The sequence below is a fragment of the Haliotis rubra genome, unplaced genomic scaffold (genome assembly GCF_003918875.1).
Source record: "Haliotis rubra isolate DU_JTF1 unplaced genomic scaffold, ASM391887v1 Scf10, whole genome shotgun sequence".
Taxonomy (NCBI): Eukaryota; Metazoa; Mollusca; class Gastropoda; order Lepetellida; family Haliotidae; genus Haliotis; species Haliotis rubra.
In genome coordinates this window covers 2,998,242-3,025,889 of record NW_025764892.1, presented here as the reverse complement: position 1 = coordinate 3,025,889, position 27,648 = coordinate 2,998,242, and the positions used below count along the sequence as shown (strand labels likewise).

The window sequence follows — 27,648 nt, the reverse complement described above, 5'->3', positions numbered from 1 at the left end:
CTAATACTGGACCAATTTCAGATCATACTTGACCAGCTGTCTCATTTCCTTGGTTCTCTCCTGGCAGTTTGACGTCGCGGCCCGCTCAATTTGTCTTCATGGGATGACAGGTTTAAGGCTGAACTCTTCTGTCAACCGTGGTCTGCAAACGCCTCGAAGGTAAGATCCTTGCATTAATCGCAACGAGAGTCCCATTTACACTGTCCCACACAGTCAACACAATACGCATGTGGATCACTTGCGGAGAACACTTTGTTACACCGGGAGCATTTCTTCCTCTTTTTTTGGCTGGTCAGCTTTCCCCATGTTGTAGACTAAGTTGAAAACGTTGAGCAAAGCAAAATACGTTCACACTCAAGTGCGACAAGAAAGAGAATGATGATTCGGAGATAGTCACGTGGGTAGCTAGTGGTGCATGCCGCATGCTTTGCATGAGAGCTAGGAAGCTGTCTTATGATGAGGGTAGCATGGAGTGCTTGGGCGGATGGACAAGAGAGGCCAAGGGAAAAAAAGTTTACATCATTCCACTCAGTGTCGAATCAAGAGAGAGAAGTGCATACCGTGAGATAGGATAAGTGTATAAATATACAATTTATATTTAAAATTTCCAATATTGTCAAAGCACCAGTAAATAACAAAGGTACATTCTTTTAAGTTCCTGCATGAATGATGGTAATCTCGAATAAGCTAAATCAAAGTAAAATTGCTATATTTTGGCCCCGATACATGCCTGTTGTGTTTGACTAACTTCCCATACCTAACTATAAGTTTGATGTTGTCTTGCTATTGTCATGATTATCATCAACATACACTTTTTCTTGAAGGTTTTTTCTTTGTTAATTTAGGTCATTACCAAATGCCCTATGACATTGTCCGAACAGATTTTGAGAAACAATTCAAAACAGTATGCAAGAAAATACGAAAGAAAATGAAGAAAAGCGCAGACATTACTCCTGGTAAGTAGGACAAGTGATGCAGATCAATGTAGCATATAGGACTGAATCTGTCTTTGGATGCCACGGTACCTGTGGCGATGAGAACATAAACTAGATGACAAGAATGAGAGAGAAACTGTCCCCTCTGTACACCTTGGCATGTGATCAGTAGACAGACCAAAGGTGGAAATGATATGATTAAACTGCTCTCTGTGTTTTGTTTCCCCTTTAGTTAAACGTGTTGTTAGCATGGTATGGTATTCAGATATGTCGTTAAATAATCATTTTTGAATATGAGGAAATTTGGCTTAAGCGAAAACACTTTATATTCCTTTCGCAGCTGACATTTTTGCATCAAGATGTAATTTCATGCATTCAGTCATGATGTGATTCGTTTGACATGTTAAAAATAATTAGGACAAAATACAATCTTCACACAATAGGAACACATGTATATTCCTGAGAACACTAGGTTTTCTTTTGAAGCTACAGATAAGCATGGCAGTATTGTTTACATGAGAGAGAACTGATTTTCCTACAATGCTGAGTTATGAAAGCTGTGTAAAGGTGAAATTTCTAAGGTGGAGTGTGAATTTAACAGCTTCAGTGAACAAGAGTAGCATCCTGCCCACGGTGAGCAAGGCCGAGACAGATCGGACAAGTGAGGAACTGGAGAGACTGAACTGTCAGATGAACAAGTACAAGCAGATCATCAAACAGCAGGAGGAGCTCATTCAGGTAAAGGGAGATAACCAGTGCTCCAAGCCTTGTGTACTTTAACAGGATTTACTTCAGTGTACCCTACAATATGGGGTGTCCTTGAATCACAGACTGTTAAAGAAAATGACAATTTTGAGCCGTACGTATATGTCTCCTCAGGCAGGTCCTATAAAAAGAGCCATTAACTTTGTGTACTAACTGATATGGGGCATGGTGCCAGGCTAGTGATCCAGCGAGCATGAGGTGCCGGGATCGAGCCCACATGTGACCGGGTGTAAAAATCCTTGGAGTCAACTTTGTGTGCAGACTCTTTCAGCGTTGTCACAACCCCTAGTGTACAGTACACAACCCTGAGCACTTAAAAGTATCCGTTGGTATATGACCAGATGGGGGCCACATGAATAGGTGCAAACACCTAGTTGCGGGCAAAGTGCAGTAAACTTGGATAAAGTACTGTGACTATGTGTCCAAGTCCACCCAGCTGTGAATTGGGTACCTTATAAGGATGGGAAAGCCGCACTAACTCAGTGCGCCTTGTGGCAGCAAGAGTTGTATGCTCCCCAGGGAGTTGAGATTGATAATAAGATGTGCCGTTGAGATTGACATGGAATGATCGAGGGCAAAAATACCAGCACCTTGAGCATGCACTAGTGCGTGCATATGTGCGCTATATAAATATCCAATAATATTCAAGAATAATAATAACTTGCTTTCCTAAACAGTTGCCTTCTTGTACTGTACAAGATAGATTCTAGAATAATCACAGACTGTTGTTGACAAATTTGAGCCGTAAGTACATGCTTCCTCTGGCAGATCATGTATTAAATACATGTACACCTGAAAACTGACTTATGTGAGTATGAGACTTCAGTCAAATGGTCCTAAGTTTACCTTATCCTGACTCATACTAATTGCTTATCTCTCTTTGCTGAATGGTAGTCGAAACTCCTAATCCTGGGTTCCCAAGAACAGAAAAACGTTTCACCCGAATGCAGCCCCAGCTTCAGTCTGTCCACCCAGCTGACAATACCCATCCGGAGATGAGGGGTTAATATCAGACTCACCCATGTCACACAGAATCGTAGAAGTCAGGTTACCGATCATAACCATGGACTGAGAGTCCATGTACTCCTGTTTTCGTAAGAAATCAGAACATAAGTGACAAAAAATTGTGTAAGATTACAGATCATTCTCTTAACACGTTAATCGTTTGTAAGCATGCTGGAATCTAATTCTGAAATTCTGGAAACTCCTTCTCTCACGAGTTTGGATGTGATGCCCCCGATGGAAAAAGAATGCAGATGTCCAGAACTATGAAGAAGCACGTTCATGTGGGGCTAATAAAACAGAGGATCATCAGGATCCTGCAAACGGTGGATCCCACCACCTACTGTGGGATTCAAACAATATTAGTGTGAGTCAGGATAATGTCACAAGTCCAGGTCACGTGCTGCTGTGGGTGGACAGACCGAGCCTAGGGCTGCATTCGGGTGAGATGTTTCTCTGTTCTTGGGAACCCAGGCACTGGAGTTTCCACTACCAAGAGATAAGCAATTAGTTGGAGTCAGGATAAGTATAAATGATATTATTACCTAAAAAAACATTTTTAAGCTTACAGTTATAGATTTTCATTTTGAATATGTACACATGCCATTTCTGTCGATGCAGAGGGTGAATGGTTTTATAATTATTTTTCTTAACTTGTCAGATTATTTATGTAGGTTAAGGTACTTGCAGAGCTACAGATAACTGTTTGGGTCATTGAGTTATGTACTCGCTTGTGTTCATCTCAACTGGGTATCCTAATTTTCCTTTGAGTAACTAATAAATTGCACTCACCTCACTCAAACTCAATTGGGTATTTTGCCATTTTCCATTAATTTTAGAAATATAATATAGTTTAAATGTTAGTGTTTGGTATTTATATTTGATCTGTAATATGGGAAACAATAAGAAAGACGGCAAGTTGTCAAGTTCATGTCCTGAAATAGAACCTGTCAATATACCTCAGTTATTTTATCTATCCACCGGTACGCAAGACATTTTGTGTGTAAGATCACATTTATTGAGTATTTACAAAAATTCAAGCGTACTTTTACACAATAGACTTAATGAGAAATGAGTTTTCACATAAATATTTGGGTAATTTATGCAGATACGCAGCTTGTCTGTACCTCTGTACTTGGTCTTAAAACTTTATTTATTTTTTGTCACCAAGGGTATGGAGGGCACAGGGTACTGAGGTTGCCTTACTTTGAAAAAAAATCGAAATAATGAAATTTAGTGAAGCTATATTTTCTTCTGTCCCCAGCAATCGATCCAGTCCCAGACCAAGTCAGTACAGAGTACATTCCTACATGAGACTCAGCTCCTGGATGAGAAGGAATGTCTGTCAGAACAGAAGAAATTATTCTATCAGGAGAAAGCCAACTTTGAGGAGGAGAGGCGCAAGTTCACAGAGGCAGCAATTAAACTGGGCAGGGAGGTAGGATATCTGGACACTATAGCAACTGATGTGTGTTTTTAATGATATTTTGTATATATAACCATTCCTGTGTGCATATATTTTTATATTGAAAGAGCTTCTACTGCAGATTCTATATTGATCAGAGCAGAGTAGATTGCTACTGAAAACTGTCGGGAGATTACATGGGATGCAGTACATTGTCTGTCAAGAACCAGTCTTTACTTGTTTGATCAAGTTTACCAGATTAAATATTATACTTGGAATTCTTTGTGATAGTAAAAGGCTGTATTGAAATCCCTACAGGGAATGCTTAAGGCATCTGAGCATGTGCAATTATATAGCATCATCACTGCATAGGTGACATTCCTGAAAATATAGTGAAACATCCATTTCTCAAGCTTATAATCAGTTAAATATTGTCTTGGAATTCGAGAAGGCATCTCCCACTGCAGAGGTGACAGGTTGTGGAAATAGTGACAAAAATATGCAGGAGTAACTTTTCACACAGGCTGTACAGTGTTTGAAGCAGTGTGCGACATAGTTTTCAAATTTTGCTAGCCAGTCAGGCTAGCTATGATTGAAAGTTACTAGCCCACAAAATACAGTCGAATCCCGTATACTCGGACCCCGTACATCCGGAAACCCCGCCTTCCGGACGATTTTTAGGTGAAACGAAACTTGCCTTCAGTAATTGTACTCGCTTAGCCGGACCCCGCGCTTCCGGACCCGCACGGAGAAGTTTCAAACCATTCCCACAGATTTCCATTTAAAAATGATCCAGTTATCCGGACCGAAAGATCTGGGCACATGTGCATGTGTACATGTATGTTTCACGTCAGTATTGTTTACCCGACGACTAAGTGTATTCATTGTTAATCTCTCGGCAGGCGTTTGCTGTGAATTGAGTACCCATCAAAACACTAGGGACGCGTGTTAATCTCTCGGCAGGCGTTTGCTGTGAATTGATTACTTACCCATCAAAACACTAGGGACGTGTGTCACTTCAGTTGTGGCAGGTGTGAGAACATCACATCAGTAACAAAAACACATGTTAATTAGGATTAGGATTAAGCTGAGCCGCGGAATTTGATGCAGCAGTTACCACTAAGTGACGGCGACAAAGTCCCAACTGCTGAACAGTACGTTGATCAAGATACTGTCGTGGAAACTGGCCATGAGCTAACTGATGAAGAAATCATCAACATAGTGCAGCCACCGACAGACGACCAGTCAGATGATGATGAACAACAAGCAGTTGTTACGCTAACAGTCTGTTGACCTTCTACGAATGTACTGGAGACGAAGGTTCAGTGAATTTATTGATGGACTTGGTGAAGTGATTTGAAGAAATAAAACCAAGGAAGCAGACACCTATCAGACTTTTTAAGGAAATAATGTGCTACATGTGATATCGAGTAAAGTAAGATGTGCTATGTAAAATGTATAACGTGAATCAAAGTGCTGAAAGAAAGTTTATTGGTATGATATTGAATATGGTATTGTTATGATTATATGTTTTTGACTATTGACTTATTGATATACATACATGAATAAATTTTCAATATACATTGTCAATGCGTTTTGCTTGTTTGATCCAGTTAACCGGACCCCTCGCTATCCGGACGATTTCCGAGTGTAACCAAAATGTCCGGATAAACGGGGTTCGACTGTAATTCACGAGCCGGAAATTTGAATGTAGAAACTAAGCAAAAGATTACAATAAGGTAAAATACTATCAAAAACAAATAAGAAAACACATATCTGAAATCATGAAAATTCACTAGCCATTCGGGCCAGTGACTGTGGAGATTTACTGGCCTGATTGGATTTTTACTAGCCACGGGCTAGCGGGCCAGTGGCTATTTCGCGTACACTGGTTTGAAGTATCTTGAAGTTATATTTATGTAGGTGTTCTGTAGAAATTAATTTATAGCATTGCATGACTGCACAGTACTAACATGGGTACAATGTGTGAAGCCCATTTCTGGTGTCCCCCACCGTAATATTGCTGGAATATTGCTAACAGTAGCATAAAACTAAACTCACTTGCTCACACCAGTAGTAACACATATTCACCATGGCTATCTATCCTCAGGTGTTTTAGATTTGAACTTAAGCACTTCTAATGGGTTTTCGACAGCCATTGCTACATGCATAATTATATAGGCTATTGAGAAAACAATGAATTCAAGCACAGGTTTTTTGTATGAAAAAGCATGTAAATGTTGTAGAATCTAATAGAATGAGACACATGATTTTAAAGTTGTTTTCACTAATAGCAATCAGGGATTCTCCAGTAGAATTATTGTGCAAATATTCTTAATTTTTCCTTATCCTGACTCATGCTCTTTTTGCTTGTCTTCTTCTTCTTGCGAACATAGTGGAACACTTGTATCTCCCTAATTGAAGCTCCCTTCAATTTAAAATCACTAATTAGTATTCACCACGAGTTACCTCCTTTCCACAAGCGTGGGAACGAGGGCGCCACCTCTACCCATGTGCCTCACTCTCTCCTTCTTCGCCCAGTGAGCTGGACGTGAGAGCGCCTGTGTCTCCCGACACACTATATCCTTTGATTATATTTAGTTAGTTACCTCGTATAGACATCTATAGAGGTTTAGCTAGTATCCTTCAACGCATTATATATTGATATTTAGTCGCTTTTCTACAGTTTATTCACCGGGACGCCCGGTTTGTTTCAGTGGATTACGTTGATGAAAATTCTGTACTATTGCAGATTACGTTTTATGCTGCTGCTGATCCACCTTTAATATGATGTACGCGGCCATGTTTATTATATTCACATTGCAGTTGCGGTACTAATTTATCCAATTCTACCTCTTTATTAATATTTACTTTATGCGTTTGGCACGCACAGCAGATAGGTCGCGTATGCAGAGTCTAGTATGACTGATACACGGAACCCTCGCCAGTCTACTGCTGTTGGCCTCCCCTCCCGTGGTGGTGTTCCGCTAGAGTGGTGGAGAGGTGTGGGGCGTAGTCCGCCATCTCCAAGAAGCATTCTGCTTCCCCAGACATCCCATCGCCGCAGCAGAAGACTAGAGGGTTTTTCTACTACATCTCAACAACCGAGGGCCGTTTCCCATCGAAGTTTGGGCCTGTATGATGATCAGCCGGTCATCATACCGGATGTACATCAAAGATTGACTGATGTCGCACAGATCAGCATGCAGCCTGATGTACCAACGCCAGATATAGATGATCGCCCTGAGGGTCCCATCATTACCAACACTCAACGCAGACGTCAGCACACCCAGGGCAGCGCCGACCTCTGAGGGAAAATCAACGAAGTCTACTAGGACTTTCTCAACCGAGATTGTTCCAGCCGATGACCTGGACCTCTACGATGATCAGTTGATCATCATCCCCGACGACGCCACAAGAAACGACCGGGGACAGCTACAACGACATCAGCAGAGATCACCATGCAGCCTGATGCCTCTACACTGATGTCGGACGATTTTCCGTGGACCCCTCCATTAACACCGCAGATAAAGCACCGACGCATTCGCCGCAGACCATCCCAGAAGACATGATGCGACAAATTATGAACATCATGGAGGACCAATATCTCGCGGTAGCAGGGTCCGAAGCCTTTGGCGAAGGCTCCAACGTGAACAGCACCCCAGAGGCACCCCCGCCAACGAAAGCAGCCAGGACGATGTCACCTTCGCTGGAAGGAAGTCCGGACCACCTTGACGAAGGACCTAGATGTACAGCTCGCCGAAGGCCTTCGCGGCGGAAAGGACCTAGATGTACAGCCTTCAGCGAAGGCGGAAAGAACCTAGATGTACAGCCTTCGCGAAGGACTTCAGCGAAGGCAGGATAGATCATCACCTTGCGCGGTTTCATCCCTAGACGTGGACTCGGACCATCAGACATCACGGAAGCCTTCGCTGAAGGTCATATCGCTGCCCCCGACCGGACGAGAGGAAGCTTCGGCAAGGCATGCGCGGCGACACCTGAATCCAGATCATCATCATCTAGAAGGACATCGAGGGACTATACAAGAGCTTCTGCAAACTATCAACGCTCCTCACAAGTCTCGGAGAAGATCAACCCATAGACAAGTTGATCATCGATATCAAGTATAAGAACTACAATCGTATATTGGTTCTGTTGAATCCATGATTTAGACGTGATGTTCGCTGGCCTAAATAGATCTAGAACGATCAATTAGACACTTATCACCAGACTTCGTAATATCACTTCTGAATATGATAAGATGATCCATGCCATACTTAGGCAAGCGCCGCCGATCCCACATCCTGTTAAACACAGAGGCTGTTCACGAAAACAAGCCATATATATATTTATATATATATATATATACTAATCGGGGCTTTGATTTCGACACCTTCGCGATGGTCGCTAAGGCTAAGTGGCTCCAAGTCTACTTCACCCAGAAGATCTAGAAGGGATACTTCGAGAACTTCGCGCCAAGTCTCCGGGCGCTCACCGAGGAAGTCTCCTCCAAGGTTTCCATATACTAGCCACTAGCCTTATATAGCTACTCGCCAGTCCGTTCAAGACGTCGATAAGTTGATTATCAACTGTATGCCAGATGCCGCCTATAAGTTTCTACGAAGATAATTGCTCAGGCTATTTACAACACAGAACGCCGCTGTATTATTAGTCAATCCACATTTCATAGATCTTCACAGAAATCAACTATTCATTATAAATTGCTAATATACAATAATCCCGGACGACGATGACACGATTATCTACATGCGTGACCATTACGCATATCTGCAGACAATTCAATATCGAAATTGAACAGCAGCCTTGTTACAGCGAAAGTATAACTCTTAATCGTCAAAGTTTCTGAGAAGAAATATGTACAACAAGTTCAACGTTAATTCTACAATTATGACGATACATTCATGTATACAGTCTACAAGCTCACAACTTGCAAGTTGTTTATACCCTTATATATAAGGAAGTCGGAATTATATTCAAAACTGAAATTACTTTCCGACAACCAGGAAAATAACCTACCCAGCATAAAATTACAGAGCGAGATATTTTCGCATACGGAGGTTTCAGCGCGTTACCATTAACCCCAAAAACACGTGGTCACCGGATAACTTCGAAGCTACGTGTGAAGACCGACGCTTATGCTAATATCAACTAATTTACAAGAATTTATTCAAGGTGGGTTTTTTCCGCTACACCGGTGACATCATCACAGCGGGTATTATACAGAATCAAAATGCCTTGTTCTGATTGGACCGCTGAGGGACAACGACCTCCACACAGAGGTCGATCTCTATTCACAGTTCAAGACTTACGCCACAAGTGACAACTATATATCAGTGAACGAGCAAGCCTCATTACAGTCCAGTTAACCTGAACATTCATGATTAGACTGCCTTCTTCAAGATAGAGACCTCCCCTGTCAAGTTAAGACGAGGGATCGCAGTCAGGCGCATTTTACATAAAGTTCAACGAGGACAGACACACCTGGTTGTGTGCACCTACATCGTCAAGGACTTCAGCGAATTACCTAGACGAAAGATACAAGTGGATCTAAATCCACACAGTTTCCAGACTACAGCTGAATTTCATCAAGTTTACTAACACAACTAGATGGTTAGTAAACCTACTAAACTTCTGTTTGGAGAATAAACGGAAATTTCACCAACCTGGGATATGAATATAGTGCTCCAACACCTCACAAGTGAGGTTTATGAACACGCCTGGATGATATACTTGGACCCCATGATAATGATGATTCTATCAAGATGGCCAGCAAGAGCACTGTAAATTTATCTCCACCAAACCAAACAGGAGGAAAAATGCAACAGATTATTTCCTCTATCATCAACTTACTTAGAGAGAAGTCTCATGTACTATATCTCCATTTGGATCAGAACTGTCATACTACGTGCATATGCGGATGGACCTATTCCGACCCTCCATGAGCTTAATACTCATGATATTATAGCTAACTTCTACAATTGTTCCACACAAATGTGATTGAAATATTGGAGGGTTTATTTCTGGAGATCCGATATGGTGGTTGCAAACCATTATCTGAGAGATATCACCACCGAGGACGCCTCAGGTATACACCAATTCGATCCCATGGTCCTCTCAGACAACAGCTGACAGTTTCTCGGAGAAGATAAGTCAATCTAACAGATTTTTACTTATCTTATAACAATACTAAATAGCTTCATGCTATATATAATTTACTTAAGTTCCTTTTATCATCACAGTACTATGATTATTACATCATACAATATATAAGTTAACAACTCTACAGAGTTTGTTATTATATATATTTACCTTAAGTTATTCATATCTTAAGAGTAATATTATGGTTACATGATAAATGCATCAGCTAACAAACTCTACAGAGTTTTTATTATTTTATACATAGCTTAAGTTAATTAAGCTAACAAACTCTACGGAGTTTTACTATTATATAGGTAACTTAAGCTAATTATACCTTAAGCATAGTACTATACTCATATTATTAAAATATATTGGCTAACAAACTCTAAGGAGTTTTGCTATTATATAGGTAGCTTAAGCTTATTCATATCTTAAGCTTAGTACTATGTTTATATCATATAAGTAGATTAGCTAACAAACTCTAAAGAGTTTTTGCTATTTGGCTTAAGTATCATCATATTTCTAAGCAATATGGTTATATTATAACATGTATTAGCTAACAAACTCTACAGAGTTTTAGCTATTATATATGTAACTTAAGCTTATTCATATCTTAAGCGCAGTACTATGTTTATATCATATAGGTATATTAGCTATCAAAACTCTAAAAGAGGGTTTTGCTATTATATATTTCGCTTAAGTGTCATCATATTTTAAGCTTTATAGTTACATTATAACATGTATTAGCTAACAAACTCTACGGAGTTCTTGCTATTATATATGTAGCTTAAGTTTTCCTTCATAAGCTCAATACTAGGTTTTATATCAGTAGCTAACAAACTCTAAAGGGTTGTTTTCGCTTATTATACAATTAGCTTAAGTTTTCATCATATCTTAAGCAGTATGGTTACATTATAAAGCAGATAGCTAACAAAACCTCGACGGAGTTTTGTTATTATATATATATAGCTTAAGTTTCATCATAACTTAAGCTCAGTACTATAAGTTTAGTACTATGGTTACACTATAAACATATTAGCTAATAAACTCTACAGAGTTTTTGGCTATTATATATGTAGCTTAAGTTAATAATATCTTAAGCACAATACTATACTCATATTGTAAAATATATTAGCTAACAAACTCTACGGAGTTCTGCTATTATATATGTTGCTTAAGTTCATTATATCTTAAGCACACTACTATACTCATATTGTAAAATATATTAGCTAACAAACTCTACGGAGTTTTGCTATTATATATGTAGCTTAAGTTAATTATATCTTAAGCACACTACTATACTCATATTGTAAAAATATATTAGCTAACAAAACCCTACAGAGTTTTATTATATATATGTAGCTTAAGTTAATTATATCTTAAGCTCAGTACTATACTCATATTATAAATATATATTAGCTAACAAACTCTACAGAGTTTGGCTATTATATATGTAGCTTAAGTTAATTATAGCTTAAGCACAGTACTATACTCATATTATAAAAATATATTAGCTAACAAACTCTACAGAGTTTTTGCTATTATATATGTAGCTAAAGCTTATTCATATCTTAAGCTCAGCATTATATCTATATCATATAAGTATATTAACTAACAAACTCTAAAGAGTTTGCTATTATATAATTAGCTTAAGTTTAATCATATCTTAAGCTTAGTACTATGTTATATCTTAAAGTATTTTAGCTAACAAACTCTAAGGAGTTTATACTAGTGATATTAACAAGCTTTAAGTCTATTAGTCTTAAGCATTGTATTAATGTTATATATACTTTATATAATAAGTACATGGTAATAACCTTTATATGGCAGCTGATAAGTTAGCAGCAGGAATTCATCAATTCAGTGCCTTTATGAAGTTCCCATAGGGTTATTACAATCATCACAGTTCAAATCACTAATTATTAAAAATCCAAAGTATTAGATATTCCCACCTCCGCTCCCGTGAGGGATGCTACAAGCAAAAGAGCATGAGTCAGGATAAGGAAAAATATGTAATTTTTGGAGTAAAATTGATATTTTATACTTATCCTGACTCATGAGGTCAGCCCTCCCATCCTCCCCAAATAACACTTTGGATTTCCCTGTTAATTCAAATGTTGGGCTCAGTATATGAGGAGAGAGTGAGGCACATGGGTAGAGGTGGCGCCCTTGTTCCCGAGCTTGTGGAAAGGAGGTAACTCATGGTGAATACTAATTAGTGATTTTAAATTGAAGGGAGCTTCAATTAGGGAGATACAAGTGTTCCACTATGTTCGCAAGAAGAAGAAGACAAGCAAAAAGAGCATGAGTCAGGATAAGTATAAAATATCAATTTTACTCCAAAAATTACATTTTTCATATTTTGAATGATATATTTTTTTTGCAGAGACAAGCAATTCAGAATGAAAGGTCCAATTTGCTTTTGAAACAGTTTTTCAACCTTACTCCATTTAAGGAAGCAGCAAGCCCTAGGCCAAAGAAAGGTATGTCTGTCACTCTTGTACATGAAACTGTCCTCAAGGGGTTGTGTAATTATCAGGACACTTTTGTTGAAAATCAAGAGGTTTTAAGGAGGATTGTGCAACCCTTGATAACTGGGTTTGAACCTCTCATATGTCCAAAGCAGTGCACATGATGACAATGTTCACGATGATGCTATCCTCCAACCATGAACTGACACACCAGGATGCTACTAAGATGCTATGGTATTTAATCTCAAGTCGACCATAGACTTGTGACGTATTAATCCTCCTTCTCGGATTTCCTTCAGCTCAAGGTAGTGTTTATGTGTTCTACATTGATATGTACATTGTATGATAATGTGTGTATCTTCTCCCAGAGGGTGCCCGCCTCCTCCCTGCCACACCTTTCTTCTCCCCTGCACCGGGGGGTAAGCCCAAAACTCCGTCCACGACAGACTTCTACAGAAGCCTTGGTATTACTCCAGTGGTCAAGTATGTATTTAGTTATTAGGCTCATCCAGGGTTTTACCTCAACTTCCATGGACCCCCAGTTATTAGGTTTAACAGAGCTACAGATAACTTTTGGGGTCATTGAGTTATGTACTCGCTCGTGCTCATCTCAATTGGGTATCCTAATTTTCCTTTGAGTAACCAAATAAATTGTACAAACCTCACTCAAACGCAATTGTGTATTTTGTCATTTTCCATTAATTGTAAAAATATTATGACATTTAAATGTTATTAATATTGGATCTGTAATATGAGAAAGTATAAGAAAGACTGCAAGTTTCCAAGTTTATGTGTTGAAATAGAACCTCTCAATGTACCTCAGTTATTTTATCTATGCACCGGTACGCAAAGAAAGATTTGGCATTTTTGTGTGTACGCATATAAGATCAAATATATTGAGTATTTACACAAATTCAAGCGCACTTGTACGCAACAGACTTGGTAAGAATTGAGTTTTCACATAAATGTTTGCGTAATTTACGCAGATACGCAACTTATGTATACCTCTGTTTTAAGGGTCCTTGATGACAATATGAGGGTCCTATGAAGTAACAGTGTAGAGAACCTTTAGAGCCTGGAATGAATCATTGATCATGTGGACTGATGATGAAATGTTGCACGTAACTGCTCTGAAAGAAAATACTTAGCAAAGTTCTAGACGTGTTATGGGTACAGAGAATAATACTGTGCGTCCCTCTGGATGCAGTGACCTTGTTTTATGCATCCATTCTCTACATGAGCAAGTCGCGTAAAACCCTGAAATCCATTTATTTTATTGTAAAAATTGGCAAGATAAGGTATGTAATGGGAGCAGCGAATATTGCCCAATTTCATCAGAGATTTTTGGAAGTGTATTTCTAAGCATATGACTCATCCAAGTCTTGTTGCTTTGTCTTCTTCAGCCTTTGTGATGTTAATAATTTAATGTTACAGATAGGAAAGTATAGGTGAGTGACAGGGTTGCTTGTTTCTCTTTCTTTTTCTAATCCAAACAAATTTTTTTCAGCAAAAGCTGTGGAGTGAGAAAAGCAGCAAGCACTGAATCCGTCCGAACAACAGCATCCAAGCGTTCATCTGGCAGCACCCACAGCTCTCCAGCCTCCCTGCAACTCATGTCCTCAGATAACATAGACTCCCTCAGGATGAAGCTCTTCCATAAGGCCAATTCAACAGCTAAAGATATAGAGGATGAAGCATAGGTTGTCTCCCCTTGGCAGAATCAACATATGAAAAACAGTGATAGGAAATGTACATTAACGTTAGAAATATTTTCATTGTCTGACGATTATAGAGCCAAACATGTAACAGTACAAACTATTATGAAAATGTTTCATCTCTTGATTATATTGACACAAATGGCAAATTAGTATGGATGAATACTTATGCATCCTTGGACAAAGTCAACTGTCTTTCATTCTTCTTTGACAGCAGTGTGAATGTTGAATATTGACTAAAAATCGGCAACCTGAATTTTTTTCAGGAAGTGTAAATACAAATACTTATCTGTATATGTGTTTAATGGAGCTTGGTGCTAATGGCTTTTTGTGTTTATCATGTGAACAAGAAGTAGCAAATATCTTTCCACTTTTTGAATGACTTTGCTAGACAGCTCTGTGATGCCAATTCAGGAATATATAAGATATATCTAACCACCTTTCCATGTCCTTACCATTCCATGAGTGACTACATGGTATCTGCCTTGAACCACGTAAGTTCTTATATCGGCAGCATGCACTAACATCCTACAAGCCCTGTTTTACAATATTTGGACTAATCTCGTTTGGAAATTGTGAATTGTAAATAGAATGTTTATGTGGTGCCTATACAAAAGTTTTGTAGTGCGATCTTGTCTGTTGGATATTTACAACTTTAGCATTGACACAAGCAGTTGACAGTGATATGCGATTAACAAGCTGATGTATTTTAGTTTGTATTGAATTTGTATTTGTTATTTCTGTCACATATCAAGTATTTTGTATCGTGGTGCCAATGTCAAGACTGATATATATTGTGTTTGACTGTTTGATCTCACAGCTATAATCAGCTGATTTGTGTGTGAATTTGATCATTATCAACCTGATAACCTGTACAACTATCCTCTGCTGAAGCTTAATGAGGGTTGGGATTTGCTGTTGGTTACCTTTAACTGATAGTTGCCTCCCTTTGGCTTTGCAGGCTAAAAGTAAACCTGCTCCTTTATGATATGTTACCCTGGTAACCACATGCACAACATGCCAATCACTTTGCAGAGTTTGGGCAGGCCAGGAACTTATTATTGTGGCCTTGATTTCAGGTCCATCCACCCCCCAGTGTTACCACATTCTCTTCCCCACACTCAAGTCATATCTTCCCCCGTAAAGTCTGTTCTATTATGGCCTGTTCAAGGTGCGAGTGTCCAGAAATTGTGATTGGTTGCAAGCAGATTTAGTTGTGCGATCAGCAACGTTGTTTCAAAAGTGATCATTCGCAAAGCCTCGGTAAGTTCTGTATGCTACAGGAAAACCAGAACCCCTTACCCTGTGAGATGCGCAAACGTTTCTTCTAGACAGAACTTAGTCATATAATGGCGGATCAATGGCATCTCCATCGCCCTCGTTGACAACGGACAAGCTAGCCATTAAATGTCTTGTGTGTCACATCAACATAAGTCATCGGCAGAGGAGGGATATTTGTGGCTCCAATTTCTATAGTTTCTGATTTTCAGTTAAACATGAAATACCGAATGTATCCTTCGCATATTGATCAACTAACGCCATGGCGGTCACCATATTGGATCTAAGACGATGTAACAGGTGTTCTGATTGGATAAAAAGAAGGGAGATAATTCATGTTGCGATTTTTATGCCGCCAGGGGATTTTATGAGAACTGGGAAATATGTCCGTATTAGAACAGAGGTTACGTGGGAAGATATGACTTGAGTAACCTCTGTGGGAAGAGAATGGGGTTACCAGTGTGTTGTTAAATCTTTCAAAACCATTTGTCTAATAGTATGTTGTCTCTGCATATCTTAAGACTCAGGGATCATTTGTGAGTCATGCTAGCATATCATGTTTTGAAAGCATATTGTAACTGGATGCAATGAAGGTATATTCAATAGTATTTGTCTATTTCAGTCTCATTTATGTGATTTTGTACTTATTTTTCTGATTGGATACTTCACTTTTTTGTTGCCAGGAATTGGAGATTTTGTTTGCAAAGATTTCAGTCAATTCTGTCCAGCATTATCATTTGGAGATGTTTAACTGTTATCTGTTTTCTATGAATATACATTTTTCAGTTATTTTTGCAGTTACTTGGTTGTGGTGTTTTAATTTTTCATTCTGTGTTGTGATTTTGTTACATAATATCCTCAAGTAGGTGATGAAATTATTGTTTTTTGTTTATACCGACTTCAATTGAATTTCAAATACATTTAAATATATATTTTGCTGAATTATATTAAATTGAACAAATTCGTCTTGAATATAACATTCATTATATTATAATTTGTTTTCACTGATTTGTGTGATAATAACAGATCAGCTGATAATCACTGATGTTTAATCAAATAAGTTAAGAGGCAATGAAATGTTAATTGTGATCTTTACTGAGGGTTAGTCAGTAGTGCAGAGCAAAACCCTGTTTATCTGGAAATACTGCTTTCCTGACAGTCACTTTTTATATCTACACGCATGAAAGGTTCGTAAGGACTGTTTTGTTATTAATCTGGAAGTCATGAGTCAGAATAAGTATAAAATATCATTTTTATCATAAAAATTACATTTTCGGACAACTTCTGTGGGTATGACATTGTCTTGATAATCAAGGCTTCACATGTTGCCCTGAAGAGTGTTCAGGAAGGGTGGTTTGTTTTATAACTAAACCATTCCCTCATCACTCTGCAGGCCAGGGTTTTATAGCTATACTGGTACAATATGTGAATCCCATTTCAGTTGTCCCTTATGGTGGTATTGTAATGATATTACTAAAAGAAGCTTAGAACCTGTCTCATTCAACATCAGTCTGCCCTCAAGTCGGAAAAATAATCACTAAGTGATTTCAGAACTAATGGGGTTGGTGGGGTAGCCTAGTGGTTAAAGCGTTGGCTTATCACGCCAAAGTCCTGGGTTTGATTCCACACATGGGTACGATGTGTGAAGCCCATTTCTGGTGTCCCCCGCCGTGATATTGCTGAAACATTGCCAAAAAACTGCATAAAACCATACTCACTCACTCACTCAGAACTAATGGTAATTTAAATCAAACAAGTGTTTCTGTATTATTCACTTCAACACTTGTGTGCCTATATCATTGTGCATATCATGTTTGTTTTGTCATCCATTCCCAGCATCCAACATAACATAAAACCTGTGAAGATTCGGGTAGGATTTCTTTTCAGCAACCAGTGCTTGTCGTAAGAGGCGACTAACAGGATCGGGTGGTCAGCTCGCTGACACGACTGACACGTCATTACATCCCAATTGCATAGATCGATGCTCATGCTGTTGATCACTGGATTATCTGGTCCAGATTATTTACAGACCACTGCCATATAGCTGGAATATTGCTGAGAGCAGCAATAAATAACAACCAGCTAACATATAACAACATATCAGTGTCTATTTAATCAAAGCGTATCATGACTCGGCATAAATTCTGTACATATCTTTGTATTATGTTTTTGTCATGTCATGTCATGATCTCACATCTTTTAATTGAAAATGAAATTTACGTACTGAAAAAATATAAAGTATTGCATCTGCAATGTAGAAGGTTTGCTGAGACCTAGTTTCTGAAAGGTTTCTTGTTTACTGATGTAAGTAATTTGAGTTGTTTTGTGCCTATACGGTTATATTCTAATTGTCATCCTAGCATTAAGTGTTTTAAGTTTCTTCAAGAAAGATGCTGTGGGAATAATATTATATACTCTGTCTTTGAAATAGTCTTATTGATGAAGTTCTGATTTCAGTACCCACGTTGGTGCAATACATCACTGTTCTTTATGTTACCATGGTTACAGTATTATGTGTACTTTTCCCAATATAATAAATGAAGTGTAATAAATGTCATAATGTCTAATAGAGAATTCAGCTGAAGTAATAAGGGAATTAAATCTGATATGTACCAAGTGTTAAGCAACCGAATTCATTATTCCAAGGTCTTGAATTCCTAATCCTTAGACATTGCCAAATTTGTATTAACAAGTGTCATTGATACAATAAATTTCCCTGTACACATTTGTTAATTCGTACAGCATTCCATCAACCATTATCATTTACTGCTGGTATGCAGCTTCCACTGCAGCATTAACTGACTACAGAAGGGAGACAGAACACTCCTATATTGCTTAATGGTTCATGCTTCAGAATTCTGTTTCAAACATCTGCAAAATCCTCTAGAATATGCAATGATATTGCTATACCTCCTTCTACATTCATGTGACTAAGGTACTGATGATTTGCAGGGATGTAGTGTTGAGTGGGAGACCTGCACCACTTGTAATTGCCACTGCCACACCCCTCCGGCTGGGAGTATGTAGTATAGTGTATTCCTCACTCATGTGACACAGATTGTAAGATAATAGCGTTAGTCATGTTTTAAAATTTTCATACCCTCCCCTGCTAGAATTAGGTGGTTTCAGCTCCAGTATTACTTGCAAACAACATGTAGAGTTTGATTAATTGTATCCATTTGGATACACATACTTTAATATGTCCATTTTTAAGTAACATGTCAAAATTACGCCAAGTAAAATATATATATATATATATATTGCACCTGATTGTATATTTCAGTATTTCCATATGATGGTATTCTTGTGATGTGAAATATGCATAACAGTGAATACTAGTGTTGTGTGTATGATGCTGTGTCAAGGTTGAAAATATACAGATTTCTCATTGTTTCTTCTCAAAAGGGGATAACAAATAGGAATTATTCATTATGGCCTTAGTCCACCTACATGTATTTTTAGAACTGACAATATTTATATATTGATGAAATAGCCAAATTAGTTACGTATGCCTTGTATAGCAACTGCATTCCCTTACCCACCTTGGGTATACTAGATAAGTTGGGTCCTCGTGCAGTGGAACCTTCTTGTCTTAAACTCTATTAACTGATATTGTATTATGTAGATCTTGTAAACATATCAGCACTATAGTCTGCCATCAGCAGCTAGCATGTCTTAAATAAGGGAGGGGTGGTGGGGTAGCCTAGTTGTTAAAGCGTTTGTTCGTCACGCCGAAGGCCAGGGTTTGATTCCCCACATGGGTACAATATGTGAAGCACATTTCTGGTGTCTCCCGCCGTGATATTGCTGGAATATTGCTAAAAGCGGCATAAAACCATACTCACTCAAATAAGGGACCAGCCATTTCATAATCTAACCTTGAAAAAAACATATATAACACAGTTGTTTCATGGACATACTTGATGTCCTGAAGTAATATGTTGTGGAAATAATATGGTGTGCTGACCTCTCACTAGGAGATACAAATAGTGTGTTCTGTGACTGTAAAACTGATCTCCCAAAATACAAGCGGCTTAGTGCCAGCCTTACTGCTACTTACAGCACTGTATTCCTGTCATATAGAAGCAGCAAATCTGATGGCATTTTGTTACAATTTACACCATTTTCTAGTGAAGCATCTTGTATGGTAGTATTAAATATGTTACCAGCGTTGTTCTGTCTTTGTGTGGTCTATTACTTAATCACCCGTGAAGATCCAGGTTAGAATTGATCTTAAGTAACCCATGCTTGTCGTAAGAGGCGACTAATGGAATCGGGAGGGCAGGCTTGCTGACATGGTTGACACGTGTCATCGTATCCCAATTGCGTAGATCGATGCTCATGCTGTTGATCACTGGAGTATCTGGTCCAGACTGGATTATTTACGGGAATAGCTGGAATATTGCAGAGTGCGATGTAAAACTATACGCACACACTCACTCACTCTTACTCACTCACTCACTCACTCACTCACTCTTTCTGAAAAGTTGTAAGTGTTCTGGCACAGCAACAGTGACTGGGAGATAAATCATGGAATATGATGAAAAAAAGTGGGTAAGAAAAAATATGTATTTCTGATACAGTAACAATACATAATCATACACCACACTCACAAATAAATATCAAAAGACATATTTACATTACAGTGAAATGGAACAGCTGCTAATACTGCTTGGTGAGAGTGACCAGATTCATCAGAATCTGAGCCCATTGAGCATTAATACTATCACAGGTTTGATATGTACACACATCACATGTTGGTCATCATTCCCTCAACAATATTCATATGTCCTCCCTATTTAAATGCACATAATCAATTATTACCAATTGCTGATAGTCATTACTGCCTGATAGAATGGTCAGTCTTATGGTTATCTAATAATTCTTGGACATGGAATATGGCCTTCAAGAGTTCTGAAGATGACTGGAACCTTGGTGTGGGTAGTTTGAAAAAGAAGTTGATTTATCTCCCATTTCCCTTATTCAAGAGTAATCTTTCAAATGACTTCCACTGTTATCAAGTTGAACACAGTTCGTTATGTAGATATTGTTTAGAAGTTGTGCATATACTCTTGTATCTTGGTCTACCACATTGTAGTTGAGTGGATGTTATAGCCTATCGAGGAAGCATGGTTCTAACATACATATGGGTGATACAGTAAGGAAAAGACATGGTAACATGGAAAATGCAGATAATCTGCTCACAGGCAGATGGTATGTGACATGGGCATCTAATACTGACAGGTACTGGCTACAGGAAACATTACTAGCACTATCTCATGATCATCCAGTTGTTCTTCTCCACGCCTTTCTGTTTGTCCAGGCTCCCGTACATCATCACTGAAACACAAGAAAGATCGGTCAAGGTGAGCTACAGTGCCTTGTTACAAGCATCTGGATTATCCAGTGCACTATATCACTAAACTGATCATGGCCTGTTAAATTGAGGATTACACTTTCACAGTAACCTATAAATTCTAGTACTGTTGAGGGATGAGTCACTTCCGGGATTGTGTATTCACAGGGTAGGCAGTGGGATCCGTGGCAATGTACACTTGTCAGAGGGGTACACATAGTACATGATCCAGACTACTAGTTGCCCGACCTTCACTTTTGTGGAAGCCACGTGGCTGAGTGGGTTTGATCACTGAGTGGGTTGGCGATTGGGTACCTGACTGAGAGTTAGGGTTAATTCCGGATAGCACTAGAATCTGTACTGCGAAAGTGTAAACCCAAATATATCCATACATTTGACCAAATTTCTAAAAGGCATTGTGTTCTTATTAAGGACTTGTTTATTCATAACGCTCAACATTAAACTAGCACAGGATGAAAATGCACAGTAAGGAAAAGAAAAGGAAGCAATCGCACAAAGTGGGCCTATGCGACAATGTTCATAAAAACCATTTACATTCTTTTCCTGCATTTCATGAAATTTAATTATCAATAAAATATCATTCAGTATGTCGCCTTTATATTAGTAGATACACAGGGCCAGTCATCACCCATCGCCAATTGTACTGTATTAACATGCTCTATATAATCGAGTATGTGGACCAATTTGCTGCAAGAGCTTCGTTTCAAGTTGGAAGTCATCTCAGCGATAAGAGACGGAAATGGCAACGACATTTCTCAGCAATCAAGCTTTAATGCCAGATGTGTGAATGGTCATTACAACAGAATGGAAACACGTTACCCTAGATATACTGGGACGGGTTTTAAGCCTCGTTCTTCAAATATGATGAAGTTATGAAGGGTGCCAACCAATTCTACGACCAAACCACTATACTAGCCAAACGCCCCTGACCCAGAATATTGTGCCTGGAGGGTCACACACTCAAGAAAATCTTTGTTGTGGAGACACGAATTCTATTTAGATTTTTATTTTAGAAATTAAAATACTTACTTTTTATTTTGGGTTCAGCGTCTTTCTCTCTCCTGTAGTTAGCCATCCAGGCCGTTCTCCTGGCTTCCTCGCTGTCGAAGTTTATAGGTGGGTCCCCCTCCCTCCCCAGGATCAGGTCTCCCCCTGGGGTCTCCTCCATCTGGTAGCGGTCGTTCAACGTCGTCCGGCCGTCCACGAACATGGTCCTGCTACCCCCAGCCTGCATCACCTCCGTCACGTGACGCCAGCTGCCTCCCTGACGTCCATGACGCAGTCTGAAGTGAGACAAAGTAAGTACTGGCATGATCATCCAAGTGAGAAATTAGCTCCTCCTGAAGCGGCCGTTAAATCTCCATCATAACATCACATCTTCTTCATCAATTATTAGTGGCTGAAGGTATATGGAGATGCGATGATAAATTTGAACTCACTCACTCATCAATTACCACGACTAGTGTTGTTTGACGCCGCTATATGGTATTTCCAGAATATCACATATTGTCTCCTAGACATCCCCGCCACTGTTATGTTATATTCGTCGTCGACCGTTCAGCAAAATTTATGCACACATTTTATGTTCATTGAATCAGTGTACAGAACTTAACCTGTCTGTCACCGCGATGACTGAAATCTCTGAACATAGATTTCGCCCAACTACAGAATTAGAATTGCTTCACGTTTGTTTGGGTTAAAAGAACTCTGTATTTGATGTTAAATTACGTTTGGAAATAGCCATGATGTGAATAATGACCTGCTGAGACATATCAACGAAGAAATATAGCATTCACCTATGATGACATGCATGCACGCACGCACTCACGCGTCATGCCCAAATACGGTTCTTGTTGATACCCTGTCGGCGCTCAACATTTAGGGGATAAAACAAAGACAGTCAGCTCTTAGTCGGGGCAGTACGTCTCCCTGGGCTGTCCGTGTTAAACTGTGTCATTGTGTGCATGCACGTCGCAAACAACATTGTTAAATCACGCCACGAAAAGCAAGATTCCTTGTTGGATCACTGGTGACTGCTGAAAGTTCCCTGAACGAGCTTCTTTCTTTGGCACGCTCTATAGCATAAAAGGGGGCAGAGAACACATTCTGTTGAAAATGTACAGCAGAGTATTGTCCTCGGTCAATAACTTATTTAGTTGCCCTTGGATATATAATAGGAAGGGGCCAAGAGAATATGTCCATTTTCAGAACAGTATCACATCTCTAGAGTTCGGGGTGGGTTTACCGAAATGCGAGCTTTGAGTTGGAGAAGGTGAGCATACTTACAGGCTTGTAGATAGGCTTGTGATTCTTTTTTATACCTTTATGTCAGGATCTGAATGAGCAACATTACCTCGGTGGTCCAAACGTAGGGTAACTAGCTGACGGCCATTGGTTGCTGATAACTCTGAAAGCGCGGTGGTAGTCGTCGTAACCGTTGTTTTGGCTGTAGCGGAGGTGGACGGGCACGCTGCTGTCAATCTGAAAGCGAGTTGAACTTGATATCACAATATTCAGTTGGTGTGTGTAGAGTCTGGCACTGTTTCAGGACTAGACAGTTTACTGCAACCGGAAACGGCCCGATGTACTAAGACCGGCAGAATATGGACGCCTTTCCATTAAGTGGTCTTAGCGTTTGATTGTCGTAAGTATGGCAAAACACGATGAACACTTTCCAAAACCAGTTTGTGAGTGAGTTTAGTTTTACGCAACTAGTAGCAATATTCCAGCAATATCACAGCGGGGGACACCAGAAACGAGCTTCACACATTGCACCCATGTGGGGAATCGAACCCGGATCTCCGACGTGACGAGCGGACGCTTTAACCACAAGGCTACCCCGCCGACGCTTTCCGAAACCGAGCCTTAGCTGGATCGTCCTTGACACATGGTGGTTTCGGCCCTGTTTATAGCATTTGAATTCTTACAGTGTCAAATTCTATTATACAAGACCTTTCTGTTGACATATTACGTGTCAACCTACCCCGACGGCGTGGGACGTTACTCATCATATCAGTCACCGGTTTGTCTAGACTAGACTCTGTAATGTACATGCTATAATTTCATATTACTAGTTTACTTAGGACGGACAACAAAGTATTGCATTTTGTATCAAATTTTGTATTCCACTTGAAAGTACTAGTGTTCCTTTATTCGTTTCCATGACTCCCTCCCTCACTCACTCATCTGTCGCGTGTCGAGGGTTCACTCACTAAAGACACTGAAACGTTAAAAGTAACTCACCGCTGCTTCTTTGGCCATGTCAGGCTGGGATAGAGCCACCACGGGCCCCGGGGGTCGCTCCTTGGGTGGGGCTTTACCCCAGGGTTTTCTCTTCTTGCCGAAGACTGGGGACATATTGGCGCTAGCGTAGTGGTTGACGGAGATGGTTGGGGGCAAGAAGGGCCCCTCTGTTACGTCCATCCATCGAGACATGTGCCCATAGCTGGTCTTGCTGCACAGAGAAACAAGCGTGTCTTGTATGGAATAGTTACAGAACAACGAAGGTACCCACATTTGATGTTCTTGGATATCTTCAGATAGCAGTGCTCAGAAAACATCTTACATAGGGTTTTAAAATAAAATAAAAATCGTCAGACAACCTGGATATCCGTAAAAAAGGTTTGTTATTTGGGGAATTTTGAAAAAAACAATGCTTGGCTCTTTTGGCAAGAAGACCAACCTGTATGTCTTGAAATAAGGAACAAAATCCATAATCATGATTATCTAGTCGGAAACATATTTGTAACCCTATGTTGGAATAGCATGCTTTACGTAATTATCACGTTTATAGTTCTTATCAGAGAGGCTTTTCTGCCTTATAGGGAATTAGTCCGTTACAAAGCTTCTTAGATAGCATGATCAATTTTGTTTCTTGCGTTTCAAAAGTTTTCGATAACAGGACAAATGTATTATTTTCCGTTTCAAAAGTTCTCAAATAACTGGCTCTCAGAATATGCTGCACACTCTGAACACGCCATTGACTGCAGTTACGGAAAAAATGACGATTGTGTGCTATATAAGCCAATTGTTTTATCAGTATTCTAGAAGTTGGTGAGTCAATAATAAATCATACGACTTTATGGATAACAACTTCTTGTTTATTGCACAAAGCAGATGTTTACACCGTTATCAAGCTAAGAGTGTACGTTTCGGTGCAGACTCTTATACCGGCTTCGAGCTAAAAGTGCACGTCGCTCTATGCAATAAACATGAAGTTGTTATCCATAAAGTCGTATGGATCAAATACTAAATAAAGTCAACATGCATAAATCAACTTTTAAATGACCCAACCCTGTCGTTATTTATCTCAATAAAGATGTACTTATGTCATGCTATTTAACACTGATCGTTGCAGATAATCACCAGGAGACGGCGAGCCACGTTGACTTAGTTCAGCCATTGCGTGCAGTGTTGTCTGAAGTAAAAACGATAGACGCACGCCGCTATGGAAAGTCTAAATGCTTTAGTCCAACTGTTGCCATCTGTGAGCATGTAATTTGGCCACATGGCTCGCATACCGATTCATTTCATTACACTGTGTCCTGTTCTACACAACAAGCAGCTATCATGTGGTGTATATATACGGTATATTTAATATTTTTTAATATATACCAGCAGTTTGACAGTGAATTTTGGTCTTTAAATGTTCACTGACGTTTGCAGTTGCAGAATTAACGTTGAAGTACAAAATTAACTAAAAGATAAAACGTAGTGCTCCCGACGTAATTATTAGTGGTATATAGAAGTCGTATATAACCCTAGGTTCAGGATACTCTTGGTACCGTAAGTCTGTCGGGGATTATGCGATGAATAGTTTTAATTTCATATGAAAACAAAACACATTGTTGTTGGGTTATTTGTTTAAGATATTTGCGCATTAATTTCAACATTCATATATTTTTATATACAAAAGTTGGCGGTAAAAAAAATGTTTTCTTATTTACGGTCCCAGTTCGCCATATGGTGTATAATGTGACGTCATGTTGTCTATACTGATATTATACAGATCTGTCTCCATTGTGTGGCGAGAGCGTAAGGTCGGCGGCTCAATCCCCCGGCTACATCAGTCCAAACGACGTGGATACTTGACAAGAGTGAGTGGGTGAGTTTAGCTTTACGCCGCACACAGCAATAGTCCAGCTATATGGCAGCGGTCTGTAAATAATCGAGTCTGGACCAGACAATCCAATGATCAACAGCATGAGCATCGATCTACGCACTTTGGATACGATGGCATGTGTCAACCAAGTCAGCGAGCCTGACCACCCGTTCCCGCCTTTTACGACAAGCATGGGTTACTGAGGATCAATTTTAACCCGAACTTCTCTGGCCCGCTCGACAAGGGAGTAAACAAGGACTGGTCGGCTCGGAGTCAGTAAACTGTGTACATCCATGTCTCTCTGTAAGTGCAATAATCTTAAACTCGCCGTTGAACCCTATTTCATCTAACCCACCTACTGTGTGTCTGCATGGTGACTATTAACATGCTCTCGGTGTTGGACAGGCATATACAACATTTACAATGTACATGTACTTGTTCCAGTGCCCCTGCCCAGCAACACCGTCTTATGCAAGTCTCATTTTTTATCTTTGTAAATGTTCGTAGCCTCTGCTGATCTGTTATTTGTTTGATTTCCTTCAGATTTTTAAATTATAGATTTTATTCCAATCTGGCAACAGTTTTGAAGGTTTGTCGACTTTTATAATAATTAAGCAGAAATAATATTTGAATAAGTATTATATTTTAAATTGTGACAAAGATCATCTGTATCAATGTCATGTCGGAAGATGAAACTGCAGAGAGTTGAAGACGAACGTACCCTCGAAGAATAACCCTACCCACAATTTGAAATATGGAATAGCTGGATGTATACACTGGTACATATACTATCTGTCCTCAAACAGCAGGGGGCTACCGAAGTTGATTAGCGCGAACATAACCCGTGCAGGACAAAGGGCTAATATTGAAATGCTTCACTGACTTGATCCATCTGTGCAATTGTCTGTTATACATATGTCGACGCTTAGGGACGAGTCGTGTATTACCTACGACTACAATAATTTACAACTGAATACATTTGGGTTTATCTGTCCAGAATTACAAACATATACATATACCACCTTCTAAACAATAATCAAGTAAAAATAAATCGTTTCTATTAAATTATACTTGCACAATTAACAGGTTCTGAAGGAGCGGCTCCTTGATGTCTTAACTGACGCAATAGAATATATAGTTGACACAATAAACGCGTTGCTTACTTTGCTCGTGGCGATACATCTCTTTCTTGCCTATAAACAGTTTTCATGTAGTCGAGAGCCATCTTAACGTGCACCTGTTTGACATGGAATGAAACTTATTCCACCTGGGAGGGATAGAGCATGACAATCACTCGAGGGGGGACAGGTAGGGCATCGAAAAAGTCGACATTGATCACTTTAAAAACAAATCATAACTGATCAATATATATTCATATACCCCTGTAGTAATAGAGTACCGAGGATAGTTTAATAGAATTATTCAATAGTTTAATTAAGG

At 39.3% G+C, this 27,648-nt stretch overlaps 2 protein-coding genes across 2 annotated transcripts in view; one reads left to right on the top strand and one right to left on the bottom strand.

The window, feature by feature from the left end:
* The window catches only part of LOC124260640 (afadin- and alpha-actinin-binding protein B-like), a 28,620-nt gene extending 12,916 nt beyond the window's left edge, over positions 1-15,704 (top strand). The window contains 6 exon segments of the mRNA XM_046694978.1: positions 846-956; positions 1,537-1,673; positions 3,967-4,140; positions 12,653-12,749; positions 13,106-13,220; positions 14,245-15,704. Coding sequence (XP_046550934.1) covers positions 846-956; positions 1,537-1,673; positions 3,967-4,140; positions 12,653-12,749; positions 13,106-13,220; positions 14,245-14,437 — 827 coding nt within the window. The 3' untranslated portion in view covers positions 14,438-15,704.
* A 4,577-nt stretch (positions 15,705-20,281) lies between these two features.
* LOC124260543 lies at positions 20,282-27,444 on the bottom strand. Its single transcript, XM_046694902.1, has 5 exons — positions 27,372-27,444; positions 24,351-24,561; positions 23,461-23,588; positions 22,137-22,390; positions 20,282-21,070 (listed from the first exon to the last, which is right to left on the bottom strand). Exons 1-5 carry the CDS (start codon positions 27,431-27,433, stop codon positions 21,003-21,005), a joined length of 723 nt encoding a protein of 240 aa, XP_046550858.1. The 5' UTR covers positions 27,434-27,444; the 3' UTR covers positions 20,282-21,002.
* Between the last annotated feature and the right edge of the window lie 204 nt (positions 27,445-27,648).

Excerpts from the sequence above, each read along its gene's own strand:
- LOC124260543 (XM_046694902.1), bottom strand. The coding sequence starts at position 27,433 with ATGGCTCTCGACTACATGAAAACTGTTTATAGGCAAGAAAGAGATGTA. Across the intron at positions 22,391-23,460 it reads CCTACGTTTGGACCACCGAG|ACTGCGTCATGGACGTCAGG; the intron begins GTAATGTTGCTC and ends GTCTCACTTCAG. Across the intron at positions 21,071-22,136 it reads CGCTGAACCCAAAATAAAAA|TGATGATGTACGGGAGCCTG; the intron begins GTAAGTATTTTA and ends CTTGTGTTTCAG.